This window comes from Nomascus leucogenys, chromosome 3 (assembly GCF_006542625.1).
Source record: "Nomascus leucogenys isolate Asia chromosome 3, Asia_NLE_v1, whole genome shotgun sequence".
NCBI classification, from domain to species: Eukaryota; Metazoa; Chordata; class Mammalia; order Primates; family Hylobatidae; genus Nomascus; species Nomascus leucogenys.
The window spans coordinates 29,939,142-29,963,455 of record NC_044383.1 but is presented as its reverse complement, the minus strand read 5'-3'; the positions used below and the strand labels follow the sequence as shown (position 1 = coordinate 29,963,455).

The 24,314-nt window shown below is 53.3% G+C and overlaps 1 protein-coding gene across 5 annotated transcripts in view; it reads right to left on the bottom strand.

Annotated features, from left to right (window-relative positions):
• Window positions 1-24,314, bottom strand: part of SH3PXD2A (SH3 and PX domains 2A) — a 257,237-nt gene that overhangs the window by 80,185 nt on the left and 152,738 nt on the right. For 4 of the 5 annotated variants that reach the window (XM_030807435.1, XM_030807429.1, XM_030807433.1 and 1 more), the window contains one exon: window positions 16,311-16,339. In XM_030807435.1, coding sequence (XP_030663295.1) covers window positions 16,311-16,339 — 29 coding nt within the window. Of the gene's footprint in view, window positions 1-1,249; window positions 1,737-16,310; window positions 16,340-24,314 lie in introns of those variants that run through there. The other variant, XM_030807441.1, reaches the window with a different exon arrangement.

Here is a 24,314-nt window from a genome sequence, read left to right as displayed (position 1 = left end):
CCCAGCCACCTCCCTCCCTGGGGTGGCCTGCCTTGGTGGTCCTCCCCCACTTACTGGGAGATCCTCCCTCCAATTCCCCCACCCACCAGCTCTCCCAGAAGCCCGAGCCAAAGCCAGTATTTGCGTTCACACAGAGAAGGAGCAGCAGAGAGGCCGGCAGTGGGATGAAGTCAGCAGCCGCTGGTCTCCAGCCCCCAGTCTTGCAATCCGCCTCCTCCCTGGCTCAGTCTCCCTGAGAGCCGCGAGTGAGTGATGGAGTCAATAGCAATGGACTCAGGACAGACATTCCCCTCCCCGGACAACAAAATGTGGAATGTCTCCTTCTCTCCAGACTGGACTCTTGCTATCGGATTATCAATGAATCAACTGCCAACTATTTCGGGAGCATCAACGGCCCCTGGTTGAGACCATCTGACTCTCCACCCTCTGTCTCAAAGCATCAGACACACAACCACAGACACCCTCCCCAGCGTTCCTGTCTGCTTCAGGAGTCATGTAGGTTTGGGGAGACAGGCTGGGTCCCGGAAGGTCTGAGGGAGGAGATAGCAGGGCTGAGTCCTGAGGCCTTGAAGGTATAACTGGACCCATCTTTGGGGTAGGGCTCACGGAGCCTCAGGGACATCTGGCTGGATGCTGCCATCCACTGGTGCAAGACAGGGGTGGGGATGGGGGGTCAGGGGTAGGAGGAGAATTCATTCCTGGACTGAGGGTGAGGACACCCACTTTTCAAGGTTTGCTGTCTCCCTCATCATGCCCTGGGCAGGATCTTTGTTCACTGACTGTTCCCACTGGCTCCAAATGGCCGGTTAGGGCTGTAGTCCTAGCAAGCGCATAGCACATAGTAGGTGCTTAATAAAGATTCGTTATGAGTCTCTTCAATTAGACCGTTAGTTCCTTCAAGGCCTTAACCCTGTCAGCACCCCACAACACCTTGAATGCAGGAGGTGCCCAATTAACCCTCAGTGGCTGATGGAAAGATGAATACTCACTGCTCTCAAGCCCAAGGGTTCATGGAAAACTGAGGCCCAGCTACCCCACTGCCCCAGGACCCTCTTGGTGCCCACGGCTCTGCCCTCTCTAGTCCAGGCTTGTCCTCCGGAACCACATACAGGCATACAGGCCTGGCTTGTGCCGGGCACAGTGGCTCCTGTACAGGCCTCCAAGCCTGCAGAACACCCTGAAGGGCTGTTGGCTCCCAGAATCTGCTTTAATGCTCTTCAAAGAGAATTTTAGGAAAATTATCCCTAACCAGTATAGTCTCTGGCAGGATGGATGCTACAGGAAACAGGAGCCCGAGCAGGAACAACCCGTTCATGTGTAATGTCTGGGGGGAGCAGGGCTTGGTGCAGCCTCCCATGGTGTTTGCTGGGAGCCCCTGAGCCTTTCCTTACCCCATCCCTCCCCTGCTCTGCATGGGTCCAGACCAATCCCCTGAGCGCTGAGATGCCACGTAAACAGAGCTGCGCATGCACGCAGTGCGCACGCACACACCACTGCTTGGGAAATCCCCACATCTGGCTCTCACGTGACCCAGCTATGCCCAGAAGGCCGCAGCTGAGAGGGCCTGGAAGACGAGAGGGTCGGGAGTGTGCGGCTCTCTGGGGAGCCCTGAGTTAACCCTTCAGCACCACAGCTCGGTGGCTCTGTCTAATGCTAAGCTTCCAGAGAGGGGAGAAGCCAGGAAGGCCTGGTGCTCAGTGCTCAGCCCTGGCCCTGGCTGCCTGTCCCAGCGTGGGAAGGTTGGGACACTTCTCTGGGCCTCGCTGGTCTTGACCTGGGATGTGAAAGGGCTGCTCTTTCTCTGTCCTGTCAATCTCGGTCAATCATCAGCCTCTCGGGATTTCTCACTGGAGGGAGATTCCTTCCCTGATGGAGGATATTTCATGTGCATCTCCTAGTGTCAGGAACCTGGCTGCAGGACAGTGATCCTGGAATCACAAGGAATCAAGATTCATGCTCTCCTTTGTCTCCCAGGAAACTGCTGGGCTCTTCCTAACAATAAGGAGAAGGTGGGAGGTGGCTCCTGGGCCAACACATATTAATTAGAACTTTTTAAACTTCAATAGTTTTATTGAACAAGTAGCAATCTGCAATAGCTCCTCTGAAACAGAATCACACAGTAGGTGCTCCAGGCTATGAAGAGATGCCCCACATGGAAGACGTGGCACATGGAGACAGTGGCTGCTACCACTGAGCAGATGTCCTCTGCACAGGTACTGTCCTCTTCACCCAGCTGACCCATTTAGAAAGCTCAGTAAATTAGGCTCAGCAGCCACGGCAGGTCTGTGTGCCTTGCTCAGAGACCCATACATAGCGTGGCCCCAGCCCCGTGCAGCACTTGTGACACTGTTTGAAAACTGCTGTTTCCTTGCCCACCTCCCCCATCTGGCCAGGAGTCCTCTAAGGACAAGGACCTCATTGTCTCCATCTTGGTATCACTGAGGTTCCATCACAAGACCTGTCAGATGTGCAGTAGACAAACCTAGAAGGCAGGCACAGCCAGAGCCAGAAAAGCCAGCTTTAGGTCTGACGGGAGCCACCTCATCCCAGAAGGAAGGCCTAGTACCAGTGTCCATTCAGAAACTTGCTTCCTATCCACTAGCCTTCAAGGGTACCCTCCCTGCGCCCCAGGAGAGAGCTGCCTAGTGTCCACTGAGCCATGGGCTTGGAGCAGAAGGAGCGAGCCAAGTCATGGAGGAAGGGTGGGGGAGAGGAGAGTTCCCCTGACCAGAACCCTGTGGCCAAATGCAAATGAGCAACTCAGAGCCAGCAGGCTCCAGGACTGTGTATGGCAGGCGCTCACAGGCCAGAAGAACTTGTCCCACCCTGACAGATCTGAAATGAGAGATGTTAAAATCTGCATATTTGCAAGGTTCCCCTGGGGGGGCCACTGCCAACATACAAAGACAGTCTTAGTTTGGTCTGTTATCACCAGCCTGTCATCACTGCTTAGCATAGCAAGGATCTGACCCTCCAGGTGGGAAGTTATGCACCCAGACCTGATCCTCTTCCAACACTCAAAGAGTCTAAGGTGCTCCAGGGCTGAGCTGAGGACACCCTCAGTCACAGGGATCCAGAAGCAGTGAGGGAGGGGAGGATGGTGAAGAGATGGCCAGCTCTGCCTTCTCTTTTATTTTATTTATTTATTTATTTATTTTGACAGAGTCTCGCTCTGTCGCCCAGGCTGAAGTGCAATGGTGCCATCTCTGCTCACTACAACCTCCGACTCCCCGGTTCAAGTGATTCCCCTGCCTCAGCCTCCTGAGTAACTGGGATTACAGGCACCCACCACGACACCCAGCTAATTTTGTATTTTTGTAGAGATGGGGTTTCACAATGTTGGCCAGGGTGGTCTCAAACTCCTGACCTCAAGTAATCCGCCTACCTCGGCCTCCCAAAGTGCTGGGATTACGTAAGCCACCACACCTGGCCTGCCTTCTTTTTTTATGTTTTGAGACGGGGTCTTGCTCTATTGCCCAGGCTGGAGTGCAGTGGTGCGATCACTGCTCACTGCAGCTTTAACCTCCTGGGCTCAACAATCCTTCTGCTTCGGCCTCCCGAGTAGCTGAAACCACAGGTGTGTGCCACCACACTGGACTAATTTTTTTTTTTATTTTTGTAGAGAAGGGGTCTCACTACGTTGCCCAGGCTGGTCTCAAGCTCCTGGGCTCAAGTGATCCTCCCACCTCAGCTTCCCAAAGTGCTGGGATTACAGGCGTGAGCCATCACACCCAGCAAACTCTTTTTCTGAGCACAAGGAAGCAAAGGGACTTTCTGACATGACCCAGTTGTCTTGGTGCAAGACTTTATTCTAATAATAACAAGATACATTTTCGAGCCGGCTTCTTGAGCCACACATGGCAATGATGAAATCCAGGGGCAAAGCAGAAAGAAGAGAGTCAGGGAAAAACATGTTTTTCCTGTAAACTTCTAAGTTTTACGGAAACTCAGGAAAAAAATATTTTTTTTTTTTTTCACATTTCGAAACAGACCAATTCTAAAAATGCCACGTGCCGACTAAGTTACACACACCACTTTTCTGTTTTTAAACAAAGTAACTTTAGATTAGAAAAAGGTGCTAAAACAATAAGTAATGCACATTTCCCCCACGTCTTTGTTTTTCCGCGGGCTTCGTCATCACTGGAAAGGTTGCCTCTTCTGTCACGTGTCTATAAACCAAATGCTGAAGTGAGGAACCAGTGACTTTCTGGCCGTGGGCCACGGTGGGAAACATTTCTTTGCTGGACCACAATTTGGGTATTTCCTCCCCCAGGAACAAAACCTTCTGGAAATGAAAGGCAGATGGTGTCTCTCATCAGGTCAGGGCTGGGTAGGCCCCTCAGATAGCCATTCTCCAAGGCTCCAAATGCTGGGCTGTGTTTCAGGGGTAAGAGACTTGGAGTCCTGTCCTCCATTCCTGCCCTGGTAGCCCACCCTCCCATCTCAGGAGACAACTGAATGTTCTTCAAGGAGCCATCCAGGCATCATCCAGGCACCATTCATCTTGGGGATGCCAATCCCTCTGCCATTTTGCTGCCTGTCTACCCTGAACACAGCCATCAACCCGTATGGATGACCCATCCAAGATGCAACCCTGGCTTGATTTCAGAAGCCCTGGGAAGCCTGTCAAAAATGCAGATTGGCTGGATGCAGTGGCTCACGCCTATAATCCCAGCACTCTGGGAGGCCAAGGCAGGAGGATCTGCCTGGCCAACATGGTGTAACCCTGTCTCTACTAAAAAAGACAAAAATTAGCCAGGTGTTGTGGAGGGCGCCTGTAGTCCCAGCTACTCAGGAGGCTGAGGTGGGAGAATCACTTGAACCCAAGAGGCAGAGGTTGCAGTGAGCCAAGATAGCACTACCGCACTCCGGCCTGGGTGACAGAGTGAGACTCCATTACACACACACACACACACACACACACACACACACACACACACACAATGCAGATCTGCCAGATGCGGTGGCTCATATCTATAATCCAGCACTTTGGGAGGCCAAGGTGGGTGGACTGCTTGAGGAGCTTGGGAGTTCGAGACCAGCCTAGGCAATATGGTGAAACCCGGTCTCTTAAGAAAATGAAAAAATGCAGATACCTGGGCGTCACTCCAGACACGCTGATTCAGTAGGTCTGGGCAGGCCCTGGGAATCTGTATTTCAATGAGCAGTCTCAAGATTCTGCAGTTCACCTTTGCCCGTGCAGTTCCCTTTTGGACCAACTTCCTATTTTCCTAGCAGGAGAAACTGGGTGATAGGAGTGAGGGGGCAGAGGCAGCTGTGCAAGCAGGGCTGAGGGAATTGAGGCTTCCAACTAGCTGCCTCCTTCTGGGGATTCCAGGATCCGGGGAGCGCTCGCCGCGCCCCTGCCCGCCCCCCCGCCCAACCCCCCCCCCCCCCCCCGCCCCGCTGCCTCGCTCTGTGTGTCCAGGCCAACTGGGCAGTGGGGCTCAGCCACCTCGGGCCAGAGAGCGTGGTGCAGACACACACGTGAGCAGCACTCACTTTCTCCATCGCATCACCGCCACGTGGGCTGGCCGCAGAGTTGCCAAATCAATCAGGCTCCTTTCATTTCCAATTAGATGGCTTTGAACTCCAAGGGTAAAATCAGGCTGGGGACCCAGAGCCGTGAAAATAAAAACTATTTAAAAACACCAGCCCAGAGGCTGGCTGCGGTGGCTCATGCCAGTAATTGCAGCACTTTGAGAGGCCGAAGAGGGTGGATCACAAGGTCAGGAGTTCGAGATCAGCTTGGCCAAAATGGTGAAACCCCATCTCTACTAAAAATACAAAAAATTAGCCAGGCGTGGTGGCATGCATCTGTAATCCCAGCTATTCAGGAGGCTGAGGCAGGACAATTGCTTGAACCTGGGAGGCAGATGTTGCCATGAGCCGAGATCACGCCATTGCACTCCAGCCTGGGCGAGCGAGACTCCGTCTCAAAACAAAACAAAACAAACCACGAGCCTGGGTAAGATGTGCCAGAAGCCGACGCCTTCAAAAGACATGCTCACTTTTGAAATGGGCCGTTGGAGGGTGGCAGGAAGATCTTGGCCATGTTCTCTAAGTAGCCTGGGACTTTCTCACTGAGGATGGGTAGCTCAGGAGGACAAGAAAACCTCAGAAATTGCTTTAAAAGGTCTTGCTTATGATACACTCTCCATGACTTCCTTTCCAGACTCATCTCCTGCCCTACCCTCGCTCCTGCCGGGATGATGGGCACCTCTCCTTCCCTCAGACTTTTCAAGCTCATGCCAGGCCAGGTGTGGTGGCTCATGTCTGTAATCCCAACACTTCAGGAGGCTGAGGCAGGAGGATCACTTGAGGCCTGGAATTCGACACCAGCCTGGGCAACAAAGCGAGACCCTGTTTCTACCAAATAAATAAACAAATCAGTAATAAAAAATAAAGGCTAGAAATGGTGGCTCATACCCGTAATCCTAGCATTCTGGGAGGCGGAGGCGGGTGGATTGCCTGAGCTCAAGAGTTCAAGACCACCCTGGGCAACACGGAGAAACCCCATCTCTACTAAAATACAAAAAAATTAGCCAGGCATGGTGGCGGGCACCTGTAGTCCTAGCTACTTGGGAGGTTGAGGCATGAGAACTGAGAAGCGGAGGTTGCAGTAAATCAAGATTGTGCTACTGCACTCTAGCCTGGGTGACAGAGCAAGACTCTGTCTCTTACATAAATAAATAAGTCGGGCATGGTGGCACACCAGTGGTTCCACCTACTTGGGAGGATGAGGTGGGAAGATCGCTTGAGCCCAGGAATTTAAGGCCGCAGTGAGCCCTGATCGCACCATTGCACTCCAGCCTGGGCCACTGAGTAAGACCCCATGTTAAAAATTAACACCAGAAAAACCCACAACAACAACAAAAAAGCAAAAACTCATTCCAGCTCCACATCCTTACTCATGCCTGGATGTCCCTCCTGCGGGGTGCCCTACCCACACCCTTCAGCCCATCACAATCTCCTCTGTCCTTCGGGGCCATCTCTAGCCTCTCCCACAATGGCCAGCCGCCCCTCCTTCCACCTTGCAGATCCCAGGCCATCCTGCCTAGTATTAATGAATCCCTGAAAAGGTCCCACCTTCTCCGTTGAGCTGTGCACTCCGTGGGGCCAGGAGCCAACAAACTATTAAGAGAAGTGAAAGCCTCACAAAGCCTGCGCTCTGGAGGGAGGAGGCCTGCTGCCACTGCCTCGTCTCCCTCCGTTTCCCTCTGCTGCTGGTTGGGCAGGGCAGGCCCAGAGAGGGCCAGAGAGCCCAGCTCTGCCAGTGCCCTGCTGAGGTATTTACCTTGAGGGGAAGGGAGGTACCAGAGACCTCACACACCGGCTTCCTCTGCTTCAGGACAACCCTCCTCACACCTCCACCTGGTTCCAGGGCTTGGTGGGAGTGCTGACCAGCATAAGACCAGGTTCTGCCCACCCCATACCCTGGGCAAGTGGCCATCCCTCTCTTAAAAACTTCCTCTATAAAAGGAGGAGAATAGAGGAAATTTTTCAGGTAGACTAACCCTTTTTTTTTTGAGATGGAATCTCGCTCTGTCACCCAGGCTGGAGTGCAGTGGCACCATCTTGGCTCACTGCAACCTCAGCCTCCTGGGTTCAAGCGATTCTCCTGCCTCAGCCTCCCGAGTAGCTGGGATTACAGGTGCGTGCCACCACATCCGGCTAATTTTTTATGTTTTTAGTAGAGACAAGGTTTCACCATGTTGGTCTTGAACTCCTGACCTCAGGTGATCCGACCGCCTCGGCCTTCCAAAGTGCTGGGATTACAGGCGCGAGCCACCACACCTGGCCATAGACTAACCCTTAATAGTGGCCAGAACTTATGGGCGAGTCTTGCTCTAAGCAAATTCACTTTATTAAAAACCAAACTAAAATAAATAAATAAAAACAAAACTCATAAAAAGGAAAATTAGGCTGTGTGCTGTGGTTCACACCTGTAATCCCAGCACTTTGGGAGGCCGAGGCAGGAGAATCACTTGATCCCAGGAGTTCAAGACCACCCTGGGCAACATAGCGAGACCCTGTCTCTACAAAAAATACAAAAATTAACTGGACGTGGTGGTGCATGTCTGTAGTCCCAACTATTCAGAAGGCTGAGGTGAGAGAATTGCTTGAAGCCAGGAGGTCAAGTCTGCAGTGAGCTGTGGTTGTGCCACCACACTCCAGTCTGAACGATAGAGCCTGGTGCCCTGCTCAAAAAAAAAAAAAAAAAAAAAGGCCGGTCATGGTGGTTCACGCCTGTAATCCCAGCACTTTGGGGAGGCCAAGGTGGGTGGATCACCTGGGGTCAGGAGTTCGAGACCAGCCTGGCCAACATGGTGAAATCCATCTCTACTAAAAATACAAAAAATTAGCTGGGCATGGTGGCAGATGCCTATAATTCCATCTACTCAGGAGGCTGAGGCAGGAGAATCACTTGAACCCAGGAGGTGAGTCGAGATTGTGCCACTGCACTACAGCCCGGGCAAAGAGCGAAACTCTGTCTCAAAAAAAAAAAAAAAAAAAAAAAAAAGAGAATCCTGTGTCTGGCTGACCTGGGGCAAGTTCCTTAACTTCCCTTTCCTGGTCTATAAAACAGGACAAGACCACCTACCCAGGTTGCTGCAGGGAGGCTCCTGGCAATGATGAGATAGTGCACGCCCCACCTTCCCCCTGTCTGATTGAGGAGTCACTCCTGAGAAAGGGCAAAAGCCGAAACCAGCGCTCTCCTGCTTGAGATGAACCCCTCCGGTGCTGCCTCCTCTTCTTAGTAAAAGCTGCTTCACCCTTAGTGCTTCCTCTGGGCCAGGCATGGGGCTGGAGTTATCACTTCAGGAATTTTCATTCAATCCTCAACCCAATGAAAAAAACCTGATTATCCCCATTTTACAGGTGAAGAAATGAGGCACAGAGAAAGACTTGCCAAGATCACACAGCTGGCAGAGCCGGGACATGAAACTAGGCCTTCTGGCTCCAGAGTCCGCGTTTTTAACTCAACGGAATACTCAGCAATGGCTGATCTACGCCCTGTCGTCTCCTCCTGGGACTCACAGAATGGAAATAAATGTCTCAACGCAAAGACCACCTTCTCCCCTTCTTTCTTAATCTATCAATGATTAAAACGGCAATAACAAATGGCAGAGCTGGGGTTCAAACCCTGTCTGCCTGTTGCAAAATCTAAACTCTTAACCCCAAGCAACATTGCTTCTCTGCAGTGAAACTACATTAATGCTGATCTCATGAACTCAGCCAATAATACAGTTTTATGATCACTGAGATAGAGGTGGGGCTGAGCTCACTACTTTTCTGAGGAGAAGAATAAAGTAAACAGGATTTCATGAGGAACATCAACACTTGCCTAAGAGAACAAGCTTGCAACAACACTCTTGAGCAACCTCATCTGCATGTAAACGAGCTGGAGCTTCCACAGGACTCCTGGGTTGGATGAACCATCAGGCTCTCCTGACCACAGCCCCAGGGCCCTGACAATCCCGAGGCTCCGTGGCCACCTGTGCCCCCTAGTGGCACACCTCAGAACTTCCCAGCTAGGCGCCGTGGCGAAAAGCAGCTTTTTAGAGAACTGGGTGAGAGGCATGAGATCTTTGCAGGTCTCAAGAAAACCCCTTGCTCTGGGGAGTCTGCTCCAGCCCCGCTGGGGCTCCTGGAGCAGTGCCCACCTTGGGGAAGCAACCACAGCTAACAACAACAGGCCCTTCCTACTGCCACGCACAGCACAAAACCCCTCGAAGGGCATCACCTCCTTGAACCCTGTGCATTTTGGGTCAGGCCAGGTCGCTGCTACTAGTAACAACCCCATTTGACAGGTATGATGGTCAGGTGGTACGCATCAACCTGGCTAGGCTACTGTCCCCAGTTATGCAATCACACATTAATTTAGGTGTTGCTGGGGAATGGTTTATTTTTATTTTTTGAGACGGAGCCTCGCTCTGTTGCCCAGGCTGGAGTGCAATGGTGTGATCTCAGCTCACTGTAACCTCCGCCTCCTGGGTTCAAGATTCTCCCTGCCTCAGCCTCCCCAGTAGCTGGGATTACAGGCACCTGCCACCACGCCCAGCTAATTTTTTGTATTTTTAGTAGGGACGGGGTTTCGCCATGTTGGCCAGGTTGGTCTCAAACTCCTGACCTCAGGTGATCCACCCGCCTAGGCCTCCCAAAGTGCTGGGATCACAGGCATGAGCCACTGTGCCTGGTCGGGAATGTATTTTTATAGTTATTAAAGACCATGACCGGATGACTTTAAGTAAGGGAAATTATCTAAAACACCCTGGGTGGGCCTGAGTCAATAGCTGAAAGGCCTTCATCAGAGTGGAGGTTTCCCTGAAGACATTTCGTCTGTGGACAGCAGCTCCAGCCTGGGCCTGGGGGTCCAGCCTGCCCCCTTTCATGGCCTGCTATAGGATTTCAGACTTACCTAGCCAGCCTCCACAATTGTGTAAGCTAGTTCCTTACACTACATCGCTTAATATATACCTCCCACTTGTTCTGTTCCTTTAGTTGAACCCTGGCTGATACCACAGAACAGGTGAGATAACCTGTTCTCAGAGGCGAAGGGATTTGCCCAAGGTCACGTGACTGGCAAGTTGTCGGCCTAAGAGTGGGACCCCAGGCAACCTGATGCAGGTGCTTCCCAGCTCCCACACAAACTCTCCCTCGAGGCCCACATCCAATCATCGGAGTCTGTCCAACACCCTCAGTGCCTTGCCCCCTCCACTGCTGCCAGAGCTCCCATCCTATCTCACCTGGCTAGCTGCCCCCGCAACCTTGCACATCATAACCCATCCTGCCTAGTCAATCCCCGTCATTCTATGATTGAAGCCAGATCATGTCCCTGCCTCTACTTAGAACCCTTCAGTGAATCTTCATCTCACTCGATGAAAGTCAAAATTCTTAGAATGTCCTGCAAGGCCCTACGTGGTGCTGCTTCACCCTACTCCCTCCCCACTGCCAGCTACATCTCTGCTCTCACCTCCTTCCACTTTACCCACCACTATTCTTCATCCCAGCCACAGGCCTCCCTACTGCGTCACGAGGAGCCAGCACATGCCGTCACCCCAGGGCCTTTGCACTTGCTGTGCCCTTGGCCTGGACTGCTTTTCCTCAGGTAACCATGTTGCTCCCTCACTTCCCTCCATCTACCAGTACATTCTCCTATATAGCTCATCACCCATAGCAGACTGCAAACTTCTCTAGGGTAGAAAGGCATGTTCCTATAGCCTGAACACCTTGCACAGTGCTTGGCATAGTTGATGCTCAGTTAGGTCAGTCTCCAAACAAGCCACACTTAGTCCTGTCCCTCTACCTTTGTGCATGTGCTCTCTCTGGATTACCAAAGCCTCCCGCTCTCTGCTCCCAAACCAGAAAAATGTCTCCTCTTTCCAAGCAATGATCCCCAATTTGAAGCCACAATGACCTTTCTTTCCTGACCCTGCACAAGTTTCACTCATTCATGCATGCTTTCTTCCATCCACCCACCCATTCAAAAAGTACCAGTGGATCCTGGTGCTGGTGCAAGCCCTGCAGCCAAGGTCTTTGCTCTCGAGGTGGTGGGAGACAGAGAAGAAGCAAGCAAACACACAGGATCACTAGAGTGTGGGAAGTGATGAGGAGGGAAGAAGAGGAGTAATCTGTGGGGGAGGCTGGACAGTGCAGGATCAGGCAGCTTCGCTGAGAAGGTGACAGTTTTAAGCAGAAATCTTAAGGAGCCAGCCATGTGAAAGATCAGGGAAGAACATTACAGGCAAGAGGGAAGAGCAAGTACAAAGGCCACGTAGAAGAATGTGTTTGATGCATTTAAGGAGCAGAAGGTGACTGGTGTGGCTGAGCAGAGTGTGATGGGTGGGGACGAGAGGGGTAAAGCCCAGGTCAGGAAGGCAGCCAGGGGCCAAGTCACACAAGCTCTGTGAGCCAGGGTAGGGAATTAGTTCTGGGTGGGATGGAGTCCCTGGGGGAATTTAAGCAGGAAAGTATGTTATTTTCTTTCTTTCTTTCTTTCCTTTCTTTTCTTTTCTTTCTTTCTTTCTTTCTTTCTTTCTTTCTTTCTTTCTTTCTTTCTTTCTTTCTTTCTTCTTTCCTTCCTTCCTTCCTTCCTTCCTTCCTTCCTTCCTTCCTTCCTTTCCCTTCTTCCCTCCCTCCCTCCTTCCTTCCTATTTATTTATTTAGAGATAGGGTCTCTCTCTGTTGCCCAGGCTGTAGTGCAGTGGCACAATTATGCCTCACTGCAACCTCTAACTTCTGGGTTCAAGTGATCCTCCCACCTCAGCCACTTGAGTAGCTGGGACTACAGGCGTGCACCACTACATCCGGCTAATTTATTGTTTTTATTTTTTTGGTAGAGAGAGGATCTTGCTTTGTTGCCCAGGCTGGTCTCGAACTCCTAGGCTCAAGTGATCTTCTTGTCTTGGCCTCCCAAAGTGTTAGGATTACAGGGGTGAGCCACTGCACCCAGATGATCAATATTTTTTAAGAGCTCACTCTAGCTGTGGTGTGGAGAACGTCAGGTAGAGGTCTAATAGAGAAGCAGTGAGACCAGGTAGGAAGGTGGGGTCTTCCTGGAGAGATGAAGGGGGCTTCTAACACATGTGATGGTGGAGGTGGGGAGACAGGTGGTTCTGCAGCTCGAGTTGGCAGGTAAAAGAAAGGGAAGAGGCAAGGACGACTTCTCGGCCAGGCACGGTAGCTCACGCCTGTCATCCCAGCACTTTGGGAGGCTGAGATGGGTGGATCACTTGAGGTCAGGAGTTCGAGACCAGCCTGGCCAACATGGTGAAACCTTGCCTCTACTAAAACTGCAAAAATTAGCTAGGTGTGGTGGCGGGCGCCCGTAATCCCAGCTACTCAGCAGGCTGAGGCAAGAGAACCACTTGAACCCAGGAGGCAGAGGTTGCAGTGAGCTAAGGTCATGCCACTGCACTCCAGCCTGGGCAACACAGGAGAATCTGTCTCAAAAAAACAAAAAACAAAAAATGAGTGACTTCTAGATGTTGGGCTTGAGCAATGGGGTGGATGGTACTAGTTCCTGAGATGGGGAAGATGCTGGAAGGAGCAGGTTCAATGGAGGGAAGAAAGATGCAGATAAATTTGAGGCCAAACTGTCCTTCAGTTTTCAAGGTCACCAGCCTTGCTTCCTCCAGAAAGTTCCTGAGAACTTTCTTCTTCTGTTGACTCCACCATCCCTAAGCCTTGCCTCAAGTCTAAGCTCTATGCTCAGTAAGAGATCTACAGTGAACCCCAGAATGGCATCCATTTCCTCTGCGCAAATGTCCCTGGCTGGAGTGACCCTGGGAAGCTTTGTGAGGTTCATTATAGAGCAGAACACAGCCCTAAACATGGACTCCAATCCTCAGTTTGCCAAGGACTGTGTGTGGGCAGTCACCCCATCGGAGCCTCAGCTTCTCATTTGCAAAATGGGAATCCCACCACCCATCATGTACTGTGGCTCTGATCAGCAAATGAGGAGACGTGAAAAATGTCCTAGCACATAGTAGATGCTCATTCAATAACAGCATCTAGCACTTCCAGGGGAGCTTTCTAGGTGGCAGGCAGTGTTCTAAGCGTGCTTACGTATATTAGTTTATCTAATCTTCGTTATAACCATATGAGGTGTGTATTAGTCAGTGTTCTCCAGAGAAACAGAACCAACGGGAGGTGCATAGAGAGCTTGAAGACAGAGGGAGATTTATTTTAGGAACTGGCTTATGTGATTGTGGAGGTTTGAGAGTCCAAAATGTGATGGGGGAGGCCGGCAGGCGAGACTAAGGGAAGAGCTGCAGCTGAGTCCAAAGGCGGCTGCTGGCAGAACTCCTCCTTGCTGAGGGCGGGTGTGTGTGTGTCAGTCTTTGTTCTATTAAGAGGCCTTCAACCAATTGGATGAGGCTAGCCTGCATTATGGAGAGTAATCTGCTTTACTCAAAATCCACTGATTTATTTAAATATGAATCTCCCCTAGAAAACACCTTTGCGGAGACATCTAGAATAATGCTTGACCAAATATCTGGGCACTGTGGCCCAGCCAAGTTGACACATAATAAACCATCACAAAGTGGTGTACAGAAGAGTTAATGGGCACAGAGAGGCTAAGAAATCTACCCAAGGTCACAGAGGAGAGAAGGCAGACTCTCAACTCCTCCGGTCTGGCTTCAGAGTTGGCATTTTCAACCATGACACTAAGTGGCCATTATCATAAGCACACCAATGTAAATTAAATTTCTCCATCCATCCTTTTCCTGGCCTGAGAGTGGAAGGCAGAGAAACTGGGGGTTGGCTTTCCCTGGGGGAGGCAGCCTGGGTGTGGCCCTGCATTGCTTAGGAAGCAGCACAGAAGCTGAGCCTCAGGGATTGTGGTGGGGGACCTGAGAGGTTATTTGTTCCAGCTCCTGCCTTTATAGGGGGAAACTGAGGCCCAGTGTAGAGAAGGAATTTGCCCAAGGTCACATAGGGAGAAAAGTGGCCATGGAGGCAGGCCTAGGTCCCAGGCCTTCAGAAAGTGCTGCTGCTGCTGAGAACTGATACTTGTATAGTAGTTATTCGGTGCCAGGACTATTCCACATTAACATACTTAATCCTCTATGTGTGAGGCAGATAACATTAGCATGTTTGTTTTAAAGAAAATGAGGAAATTGAGGCACAGAGAAGTTATGAAACTTGCCTAAGGTCACGCAGAGCCAGAATTTGAGCCCAGGTTCAACCAGGACACTATACCTCTGAGGCCCAGGGCAAGCTTCCTGTGGGGGCGGTGAGAGAACACAACCCCCATTTTGCCCCGCCTTCCATTCTCCCACCTGAGGCCTGCTTGGAGCGACAGTGGAGGAATGCTCTTCCCCAGGCTCACCCCGCAGTTCACTGGAGGAAAGGGCCTTCTGCACCGGTGGGCGTGCCTGCCTGAGACACCCCAGACCCAGGTGATAGGCAAATGCACACACACCTCATCCCACAGCTGGACACGTCCCAAACTGGTACACAAATACAAACGAGCACAAACTCCAACCCATAACCAGATATATCTCAACCACACACACACACCCCCAGCCTGTGCACCCAAACAAGTAAACATACCCTCACGGCACACAACTATCATGACTCACACATGTGCACAGAACCCCACAGCCACACACGCCCCCAACACATAAACCAGGACACAACTTTCCCTGTCCCAACAGGCACGTGAGCAAGCACTTGTACACACAGAAACATACATATCATACAACTACATCTACCCCACTCTACATCCATCCACCACACAGGGGCACTCCCCTCAACCTATCCACAGGCCAAGGCACTTGGGCACAGGAGCCATTCACAGGAGCCACGTGTTACCTCCTACATCCCCAAGGGCCAGACCCCGGGATGACTGTCCAGGTACAGCCACCCTGTCAATATGGCCAATCCACGTGTCAGCACGGATCGCTGCAGCAGTCTGTCCCCGCCCCCACTTCAGCACGCACACGGCCCTAACTCCTAGGGACCACTCTCCCCCAGTTAATTACAGCCCGCCCACATCCAGACGTTTGCCATTTGGGGAGCCCAGCCTCCCCCTTCCACAGAGAATCCTGCTCTACCCTCAGCCCACAGCTCCGAGGGCTGGCCCGCCTCTCTCCTCGCCTCCACCCCCTTCCAAACTCTGGGCGGGCCCTGGCACCTGTCAGGCCAATGCGGGGGGCGGGGAGGGGGTTGGGAGGGTCGGGTCAGCCCCCTCCCAAGTGCGTCTCAGCTGCCAAAACGCAGAGAGCCCCCACCTCCGCAGCAAGGACACGCTCAGAGTTGGGGGAGGGAGGAAGGTCCGTGGTGCAGGCGCTAAAAACTCAAGTCACTCAAGGACGACCCCTTTTCAGTCCCGGATCTCAATTTCACCTTCTCGCAGGAAAGCCCCGTGTCTCTATTAACCCCTTCCATCACCGCCGCACCGCGAGAGGAACCGGAGAAGTCTTAGCACTGCCCAGCAGTGGCCGCCGCAGCCCGGGGGTGAAGGACCCGGCTGCCCACGGTGCGGGGGCTTAGCCCCTTCACGAGCCACCCACGCACTCCCCATGCACCCACCCCCACTCCCACTGGGGACAGCGAGGTAGCGGGAGCCCAAGCGAGTCGGTGGGAGGCGAACGAGGGTTCTAGGACCAAAGGTCTCAGGGGCCATGGACTGAGAAGGGGCAAGTGAAGCGAGTACCCCTGGCCCGGCAGGACCCGTGGGCTGGCGTGCAAGGACAACCCCCCCTCCCCGCCCCCAAGAAGTCCTCTGCAGGATCGGAGGGGCGCGTGCACGAAGAGGGAAGGAAGGCTGAAGGGAAAACGCCCGGAGGCTCCCTTACCTGATTTCCTCTTGGAACTGCCATAGTCCCTGAAAAAGAAGCAACAACAGATAGACATGGTTAGGGCCGGGCGCGAGCGCGGGGCTGCAGCTGCAGGGGCGCCCTCGGGCTGGCTGCGGTCGGTCCCCGGTGCTGCTGCTCATGTGATGCCCACGGCCGGCTAGCCGCGCGCTCCGCAGTCGCACGCACTGCGCGCCGCGCCCGCCCGCTCGCCCGCGGGCCCCCTGCCAGCCCGGCCCCCGGGCGCGATTCGCCCGCCCCGCCCCGCCCCGCCCCGCCCCAGCCCGCCCCGCTAACGGGGGCTCACCTTCCCTAAGCCTTGGCGGGGGAGGGCGAGGCAGGTTCTCCTCACTTCCCAAACTGGGAAACTGAGGCTCCGGGATGGCGCTCGCCGGAACCCGGGCCCTACCCTGCGCTGGGAGCCCGCTCTCCCCGCCACCGGAGCGGTTCACCGCCCAATTCTTTGCACGGCTTGCCCTAGCGATGCAAAGAATTGGGAGCTGAACCCAGCTCACTCAGCCCGTAAGTCACTACTGAAATGTCACCTCCTCAACGTGTCTTCCTCAACACCACCCGCCAGGTAATCACAGATTTGTGTGACCCTTTGATTAGAGTCTGCCCGTCCTAGACCCGAGACACGCTGGGGGCCACTGTGGCTGCTTCCTCTCACTGCATGCCCCGAGAATGGCAGAGGCCATGGATAAGGGCCTTCTCAAAGGCTACAGCTGGGGAGTCAGGATGAGGAGGGGGCAGTGGGGGGACAGAGGATACTGCAAGGTTAACTGGGAGGCCAGGAACGGTAGGAACGGAAGTTGAGCTTCTGAGGAAGCCCACTTCTGAGGAAGTGGGTTCAAACGCTGTCAGAGAAAGTAACTGCTGTGACCTTAGGCACTGAACCCTCCCAGCCTCCGTTTACCTGCCCTGCCCTCCAGCAAAGAGTCCAGACTCAAAGATTCGCAGATTTCCCAAATCCTGTCCTTGCTCCTGCCTTCCTTATCTCCCCACTCCTCCCACCCCCCTCCATTCACCAATCCTCAGGGGACTGGGAAAGGTGAGCTGGCTCCCTTAACCTGAGCCTCACATGCCCCTAAAGGCTGAAAGTTCCGTTCAGTGCTCAGGGAACAGCGGAGGGGCTGGCTGGGGCTCTCTCCGGAGTCCGAAGGAAATGCCTTCCATTTTCCCCAGGGGCCAAAGAAAATGCCAGTTGCTGCCCATCTTTGGTCGAAGCAAACTAGCCCGCTACTCTGCCACTGGAAAGGCGGGGGTGGGGGGGTTGGGGGGATGTGGTAGAAGGGGGTTCTCTTGGAGGAAGAGGCAGCAGGCTCCCAGGGAAAGGAGCAGAGTCATCCCCAGGGAGGCTCCCCAAGATTCCGATCCAGGAGGTCTAGGGGTGCCCTCCAACATCAGAGTGTTTATTAATCTCCAAGGTGATTTGCCTGCACAGCCAGGAGTGCGGAGCTCCCCCTCTCCTAGGCATCGACCTTTCCCAAAACTTAGAACCCACTTAATCAGAATGCTGGGGGCAAGGTCCAGGAATCTGCATTTCTGACTCTCTCCCCTTCCTTCCCCATCTTGTTTGAGAACCCCCTTGGTATTCCATGTCTCCTTCAATCCTCTCATCCACACTAAGAGGAAGGTCCTATCATCCTAATCCATTTTATACATTAGGAAACAGAGGCTCAGCCATTGCCCAAGGTTGCCCAATCTGGGGAAGGGCTGTGGTTTATAAGCCCACTGGAAGGAATAAAAACTGCAGCGTGGATGGCGTGGAGGAGAATCTGGGAAACTGTTGCCTTGGAAAGGAACTACAGAAAGGTGGGAGAGCTTCCATTTGCCCCCTCCCCTAGCTCCCACCAGTCAGTCCAGGGAAGGCCTTAACAAAGGCATTCTTGCTCCCCTCGCAGAAGGGAGACTGGGCAGAGACTGAGTCCTAGCTCTGCCCCTAAAAAGCTCAACTGTGCAGAGAATTCCAGAGAGGAGGAGGAGAGTATTAGATGGTAGCTGTGTCCTGCCCAAAAGACTTTCCACTCCCAAGGAGGACATTAGCTTTTCAGGCCTTTTCACTGAGGGCTACTGGGGAAGGGCAGGGAGTGAGGGCACTGAGGAGCTGCCCTCTGCTGTCCCACAATTTTCTTGCTGGTCCTGGCAGGAGAAGCCCAGGACTGATGGCCCACTGACCATCCCCCTGGCTGCCAGTAGCCCAGGCAGGGGTGGCTGCCTCACAGGGATGGCTACCTTCTCCAGCTCTGAGCAGGTTCAGGCTACCCAGGCTGTTCCCATGAGACAGGGAGTTTGAGATCAGCCTAGGCAAGACAGTGAGACCCCCTATCTCTACCAAAAATAAATTAGCTAGGCATGGTAGCAAGCACTTGTACTCCCAGCCACAAGGGAGGCTGAGGTGGGAGGATTGCTTGAAGCCCAGGAGGTCAAGGCTGCAGTGGGCTGTGGTGGCGCCACTGCACTCCAGCCTGAGTGACAAGTGAGACTCTGTCTCAAAAAAAGAAAAACAAAAAAAAAAGAGTGGGAAAGAAACAAGAATCACACGCTTTGAGGGCCTCCTTTGTGCCAGGACCTGGTTGGTGATTCTCAGCCTGCCATTCAATGGAATCACCTAGAAAGTGGTTAAAATTCAGATGCAGGGCCCCACCCCAACCTACTGCGTGGTCTGCAAGCCAACAAACTCCCCTGGGGATTCTGAGGCTGCTCCGGTGTTGCATAATCTCCATCAGGCCTCCAGCCACCCCTAAGAAACATTTATGCTCAGTAAGAACAATGTGCCTGTAGTGCCGAAGGAGCCTCCAGAAAATATCTCTTGGCCTGCCTGTCCTTCAGCCAGAGTTCAGGGTCCTCCCCACCGAGGACTTCTGGGTCCCTCCCTGCAGCGGGTGTGGGCTCTCCTCTTGCAGGTGAGAAGACCAAAGCTTAGAGAAGCCAGACAACTTCCTCAAGGCCATAGTGAGTGGGTGAGGCCAGGAATGGGGACCAGAAAACCCAGGCCTTGCTCTGAGGCTCAAGACAAATGCCCAGTCACCACCCCTTCCTGGAGTAGTGGGTGCAGGAGGAGAAGGCAGAGCCCAGAGGGCCTGATCAGCACACGGGGTTAATGGGGTGGAGGCTGAGGTCCTGGCAGTGGGGGTCGCCAGGCTGTGACTGAATGGTGGGAACGAAGAGGAATCCTGAATCCTTCAGGGTGTCTGGCCTCCTGCCCGAGCAGGCACTGCCCTAATAGGAAACCTTCTGGAAGTTTCCGGTTGGGCATCCTTTAGCAAAGCCATTTCATATTTTTAGCTGCTAAATAGGGTGATAAGCAGTTTAGGTATCCAGTGGCTGGGACTCTCCCATCCCTCACATACGAGGGCAAGAGGCAAAGGCAGGGATCCCCCTCCACGCCATGACCACCTCCCACTGCCCTACAACCAGTCCCAGTCTGGCAGGACAGCAGGGCCCTCTGCTGGGGCTCAGTTCCCTAACAACTCAAGAACCCCTCCCCTTCCCATCAGTCCCCTTCTCCAATCCACACTCCCTCCTTGCTCCAAGTCTTGCCCTGAGCTGGTGCTGACAGCCCCCACCCTGCCAGTGACTCCACTCCTGGTAGGTCACAGTCTAGCCTGCTTCCGACTTGCTGCTGAATCACTATCGGCCAGGGAGCCACAGGAAGAAGGGGAGGGGAGGAAGGGCGGGGCTAGCATCTCCCTCTAGCGTTGCCAGAGGCTAATGTAATTGAAAAGGCCTCCCAAGCTGTGTCCTGAAACAGCGCCCATCAGACCACTCAGCCATTCATTCTCTGCAGCTGGTCCAGGGGTGACTCAGACCACAGGTGCAGTGACCCACAGTCCCAGGAAAACAGGGACATGGGACTTTCAGGGCTCAAACTGGACAAACTGGGATGGTTGATCTCCTGTGGTCCATAGGTCTGGCCTGGCTGGGAAAGAGGGATGGAGTTCCTCCACCCAGCACTCCATCCCTCCCCATCTACACAAGGACTCCTGGGGCCTCCACTCCCACCCCGCCCCATCCCCAGGTGATACGGTTCATTTCTTGGCCCCTCCCTGTAAGATGATGCAATCTGTGTCTGGATGAGGCAGGTTCTGGAGACAGAGGCCTCCAGTTCAAATCCCTGCTGCTTGCTGCGGGGGCAGGGGAGTGCCCTTGATCTACTTTCTTGGCCTCTTGAGCCTCTACTTCTCTATCTGTAGAACGAGGACAATAATAGCACCAAACCCTCAGAGTCTGGGGAAGATGCACTGTACAGTATGTAGAAACGGCTTCGCACAGTGGCCAGCACAGAAACTGCTATAAATTGTCTTTGTCATTATTCTTTCACACCTGGGCCCATCTGACCCCACCTCAGTTGCTACACAGGTGGCAAAGGCCTGTTTAAACCTGGGTCCTACAGAGCCCCCTGAAACAAAAGGAGCTTCTCCTTAAGGACCTCACCACGATGCTGGCAGACAGTGCCAGGCAGGGGTGATTCCAGCCCCATTTTCAGAGTTTTGGGCTTTCACAAATGCCAGAACAACCACTGGTCTCTGTCTAGCACTGAACACCAGGAAGTCTGTTCATCCCCGACCCACAGGAATGGACACACACCTCTGGACCCATCTATTAGGACACATTTAACCTCTCAAGGAATGGCCAACTCTCAGAGCCCCCAAACCAAGAGATGTAAAGGGCTTGCATTTTCATGCTAACGCAGACCCTAAAGGGTTTTTCTTTTTTCCTTTCACTTTATCTTGGCCAGACACGCTGTGCTCCCTCCCTGGATACTCTAGTGAAGTGGCTGGTGTTGGAGACTGCACAGGAAGAGGCTGGTGGGGGCAGGAAAGGCACTGAACAATTCACATGTGTTGTCCCCCTGTTTTGACACATGGTTCCCCACACTCTGCCTTCCCCTTGAAAACTCCCAGGATTTATTCTTTGGTGTTCTGAAGTAGGCAGAGCAGGTGCTCACTCATTTCATGGATGAGGAGATTGAGTTCTGAGGCTTCAGTGGCTGGCCCAGGCTCCTGAAGCTAAATGGACAGTCCTGAGCCACAATGCTCCCAAGGGGCCACGCTGAGGTCCACTAAGGATTGGGCCACAAGGAGAGGTCACACCAGCGGCGGACAGCAGGCCCTCGCTGGGGAATGGAGATTGCCATCCTGCCGTTCAGGGTTCCCAGAGTGAGAGGGGAAGCCAGGAAGAGCCACTGAGGCATGGGAGAGAGAGGAAAGGGAGCTGGGCCTAGCTGGGCCGGCTGTGTGGAGGGGTGCTGAGTACCTGCCAGGTGGAGTTCTGCTGAATGCTGCAGGATCATACCCTCCACTGCCCACCACACCCCTCACCACTCTCCCTCCCATTGGCAAGTGCCTTGGCAGAGAAGGACACACACACAGACTTCCAGCCTGGTGTTCTCACCCTTCTGTCTGCCGGCCGACATTGGCTGCTGGGCCCAGGATGCCTGTCTGCAGGGCCTGCAGCCACTGGGAACTGCTCAAGAGGCCGGCTGGGCTGCCAGACAGCTAATTTGGGGGTGACCTTCAGAGCCCAGCAGTCACTGGGGACATGGGCACTATCTAGAATACGAGGGCTGGAGAAGATGCAACCTTGGCCAGGGGAGTGACATGGAGCCCTTGAGGTACATAATGATTTTGACTGCTGTTATCAACCTAAAAGCACTTTTTAAGCTCTCGCTGTAGGCAATCTCATTAAGGCCTGTGCAGGCAGGCAGAAGAGATATATGTGACATAAGTCCAACGAGAAAGCCAACATTCTCAGACAATCCACACTGAGGATTACAGGAGGGGTTACACTCAGTGCAGAGAAAAGAGAGGTCCTGGGGGCTACAGAACATCCCAGGTAGCTTCCTGGAGGAGGAGGCCTTAAAGGACAAGGGGGTTTGGATCCATAGAGGGATGGAGGGGGAAAGCTCTACAAGCAGGAACAAGCAGCTCCAACCAGTTGCGGACTAGGCAGTGGGGGTAGTGGGTAGACAGGGCAGGAAAGGCCAGGCTGGGCAGGGCTTTGATGTCTGGCTGTGAAATCTGTAAGTTTGCAGAATTGGGGAGTGATTTGGTTAGATCCTGGCTGGAGGAAAATTTTTGTTAAGAGGAGAGGTTGACAGCTGGGGATTGGGGGCAGGAGAGGGGCTGTCAAAGTCCAGTGCTGGATGTCCACAGACTTGGGTTCTGGACCCAGCTCTGCCCCCTCAGGGGCTGGTGACCCTGGACAAGCCACTTCAAACTAGTGCTTCTCAAATGACAGGCAGTGACCCATTAGTGAGTTCCGGAATCAATTTAGTGGTCCCAGTGAGCATTTTAAAAAGAACAGACTAGAAATGATCAGCGAGTCACCCCTGGCAAGGCTGTTTTGTGGCACCTGCATCAGATGTCTGTCTATCGAGTTGCAGTGTGAAATTTCCTACTATGGCAGGAGCCCTCAGATTCCCCAGTCCTAACGGGAGGCTACTCTGAGTGTCCTCACAGGGCTACTGTGAGAATTCGAATTATCTGTGAAACCACCATGGAGCATGTTCTTCCAGAAACCAAGTGAGGAAGGTCTGAGCGAAGGGCTTTGGGTCACTGCGGTCTGGAGAGTTGGGGTTTTTTTTTTCCCACCCCTTAGCCCCTAGCTGGGTTTTTGTTCTGGCTTTTGAGAGCCTTTGCACGGAATGGTCTCCAGAGGCAGCAACCTCCAGGCAAGACAGACAGAGGGGCCTGCAGGCCATTCTCTGCCCCATTTGCTCCCTGATCTAAATCGTGGCACTGAGGGCCCTTGTGTTTAACAAGAATCCGTCCTTTCTCCGCAGGGCCTGTGTTTTCCAGGGTTCTGAGAAAGGACCCCATTGTGACCATGTGGCTTGTCCAGAGGGGCCGGAATTCCTGCCCTGGGTGAAAAAGCTGAATTCCTGCAGAGAGAAGGGGTCTTGGGGCTCCCCAGGCTGGGTCCCAGAGAGGCCAGATGCTATGGCCATCATAGACCCCAGAATCCCCCAGGCATTTTGCTTGTCTCCTGAACATCCGAGAGGGTCTCTGCTGCTGCCCTGTCCACAGCAAAAGAACAAAGCACTGTCTGTCTGTCTCCTCTGACTTGTTCCCCTATTCTGGGCAAAGGCCCTAAGTGTGTCTTCAGCCAAAGGACAAGCTTTACCATGTCCAGCCCTCAGAGCAGGGAGTTAAAAGAGCGGGTGGGTTAGAACCCTGGTTCAGCCACCTAGTGCTTTGTGATATAAACAAGTGACTTCACCTCTCTGTACCTTCGGTTGTAAAAGGGGGTTAAAATAGTTGCTATCTTACAGAGCTGTCATGGGGATTACATGGGATAATGTGCAAACCTCTTAAATGGCATCTGGCCCATGGAAAGGACCTGTAGCCCAACAGCCTGGGTTCACAGGGGGCTAGACTAGGAGTGTGGATGGTGGCCAGAATACAGGAGGTGCTGACTGCCCACCTTCTCAGTATGGCCTGTGTGAGACCCTGGCTCTGTCACTCAGGGCACTGACGCAGGACCATGACGACAGACAGGCCTGGGTTCCCATCATGTGCATTCCAAGGAGTCCCACCTAGATGGTGACACTGAGGAGCAGTCCATGGGAGTGGGAGGAGGCAGGGTTAGGGGAAGTGGGGAGGATGGCAGAAACACACAGCTGATGTCCTAGAGGGCGAAATGGAGCAGGGGATTGCCAGTTCAGCCCACTGCCATGGAGTGCGGGGAGCTCCTCCTCAGGCCACCTGAGATCCTGCTCCTTGTGTACATGCTAGACTGCTCTTGGCTATGGGGGTTCCCTGGACTTCCAGGGGCTACCTGCCAGACCTAGGGAAGCATGGGAGGGGGAGTGACAAAATGGGGTGATGGGGTTCAACAATGAAGTCCCTGAGGAGAAGGTCAAGGAGGATATCCGATATTTAAAGACCTTCCCTGCCTCTCTCCAAGTCCATCCATCATCCATCCATCCAACATCCATCCATCCATCCATCCATCATCCATTTACCATCTATCCATCTATCCATCCACCATCCAGCCATC